This window comes from Dipodomys spectabilis, unplaced genomic scaffold, assembly GCF_019054845.1.
Source record: "Dipodomys spectabilis isolate Male_0828 unplaced genomic scaffold, ASM1905484v1 ptg000638l, whole genome shotgun sequence".
NCBI lineage: Eukaryota > Metazoa > Chordata > Mammalia > Rodentia > Heteromyidae > Dipodomys > Dipodomys spectabilis.
In genome coordinates, this window is record NW_024871315.1 from 1,044,698 (window position 1) to 1,047,032 (window position 2,335).

A 2,335-nucleotide genomic window follows, 5' to 3' on the forward strand; every position below is an offset into this window, starting at 1 on the left:
GCCAAACGTCAGGACACTTCTTGCACCCAGTAACACTGAAAGTTTTGTTGTGGATATTCTTTCCTGTGCAGTTTCAAATTTTAGGTATTAAATTTAACAGTTATAACCTGTATTTTCAAATGAGGAACAGCTGATTTCGGATTACATGTATCATGCTACTTAATTTTGCAACTGGCATTCACACCAGTGGGCATTCTTCTTCACCTTGTTCCTTTTTAATTTCGCTGTAACTTTTTGCTTTGACAGTGTCTTGTTGAACTCCCTCTGCCTTCCAAGTGATGGGGTTACAGATGTGTATCACTATGCCCAACTGTTGTTGGAACTCTTCACCCTCCAGTATATAACTACGTTTTTTTCATCCATCCTTGTGAGAATATAATCTTGCTGAGGCAGAAGACCCTGTTTTGGTTCAGGGAACCAAAGAACTGTCTTATTTATGTTATTGTCCTTTAATGCTTTGCCCCTTAAAAACAGAAATATCTTAAGATTCTATTATAGCAACATGGTACAATTTTTAAATGACCCTTAGGCACTTGTTTAAAAACATTTTTTCTATGTATTTAATAAAATCAATAGATTTCACAATCACATGTATACAGTGTATACAAATAATATACAATGTAGAAAAAAGCCAGACTTGCCCAGCACTGGTGGCTAACACCTGTAATCCTAGCAACTAAAAAATGCTGAGATCTGAGGGTCACAGTTTGAAGCCAGGCTGGGGGGAAAAGTCCGTGAGACTCATCTGCAATTAACCAACATAAAGCTAGGACTGGAGGTGTGACTCAAGTTTGAGCAAAAAAGCCAGAGAGTAACAACATGTTGAGTTCAAGCCCTAAAGCCAACACACACACAAACACACTCACACTCATGCAGCCAATACACTGGGAGACCACAACAGCTATAAAGAATGAAAATCCAACTCCACCTCCAAAAAGCCAGTTGTAAAGGACACACGTGACCATGGCTTTCTATTCCAAATGAGTGCAGGTGATGGGGTGTGGATGGACACTGAAATCCCAGCCTGCACTCAGCTGGAATGGATTGAAGCTGTGGCTTAAAGACATGTACTGTTTGCTAATTCCTAAAACCTCAAACTTTAGTTTTTCCCCCCTTCATAAAAATGTTCTTTCAGCTGTGGAGAAGCTAATAGTTGTTTACAATTGTCAGCCTTTTAAAAAGCACTAATTTGTTCCCTTAAGAGTGCAAATGTTATTCTCCGTCTTCCCGGAGAATAACAAACAACACATAATATATGCTCCCTCCATGCCAGCAGCTTTTCAGGCTGGGGATTCCATCCAGGTCACCATGGGGCTTTCGTCTTTAATTACAAGTTCAGGATTTCTGAAATTCCTTCTTCCGAACTTTTGATTTTGGTGCATTAGGATTTTCTTGCTTGTAGAAGGCCTTTAACAGTTCCACAGCTTCCTCAGCCGGATATCCAGGGATGCGCTGAAATGGTTTTCCCGTATTTGGTAAGTCAGCAGAGGCAACATTTAGAACGGAGCCACAGCCACCAAATCGTTCATTCTGACAGCGGGAGACGACCAGCGGGATTTTCATGAGGCCGAGAGCAGCTGCACACATAATGCAGGGTTCCACAGTGACATACAACACGGTACGTTCAAACACAGCAGAAGGACTCTGGCCATTTCGTTGACACCAATCTAGGACTTGATCAATGGCCACCATTTCTGCATGTCGAGTAGCATTTTTGGTTTGATTCACTTCATTTCTTCCCTTCCCCACGATTTCATTGTTGTAGACCATAAGACAGCCAACAGGGACTTCGGTATTTTCAAGGGCGTCTTTGGCCATGCGCATCGCTTTCTCCATCCACCGTGCCGTCTCCAGGGCCAAAGACACGGCGGTCGAGACGCCCCCCCGGGGCTGGCATGGACGCGGCCACTGCCTCCGCCTCCATCCAGCCGGGTTAACGCACAGCTCTGACCCGCGCGCCTTCCGGGCCGGGAACCAAGTACTTATCTTTTGAAATTTAAATTTGTGTTTTTCTATATTTTCTGGGTTTTTTTTTTTAATGTCTCTCCTATCATTCTGTCCAATCCATTTCCCTCTCTGAGATTAGGCCTTGGTTAAATTCACTCTCATCTTACCTGGCCACCACCCTATAATTCTATTTTTCCCCACATTTCTCCCTGATCTAATAATTTCTGGTTTGCCAATTTTTTTCTTTGCTATTCTTAGCCCATTAATCCATAGTTGTTTGATGTTGAATAGATTGTATCTGTTGAACTAGATTGTGTCTATAGCCTTTTGACTGTGCAACTACCAAACTTTGGTTGATGCTTGCCTTAAAATTATGTTCTAGCACAAA

The 2,335-nt window shown here is 42.3% G+C and overlaps 1 protein-coding gene across 1 annotated transcript; it reads right to left on the reverse strand.

Annotated features, from left to right (window-relative positions):
• Positions 1–1,335: 1,335 nt before the first annotated feature.
• Positions 1,336–1,818, reverse strand: LOC122101183 (tRNA-specific adenosine deaminase 2-like). The gene has a single exon (XM_042671521.1). The coding sequence runs from the start codon at positions 1,816–1,818 to the stop codon at positions 1,336–1,338; it is 483 nt and encodes a 160-aa protein (XP_042527455.1).
• Between the last annotated feature and the right edge of the window lie 517 nt (positions 1,819–2,335).

Excerpts from the sequence above, each read along its gene's own strand:
- LOC122101183 (XM_042671521.1), bottom strand. The coding sequence starts at position 1,818 with ATGGCCAAAGACGCCCTTGAAAATACCGAAGTCCCTGTTGGCTGTCTT.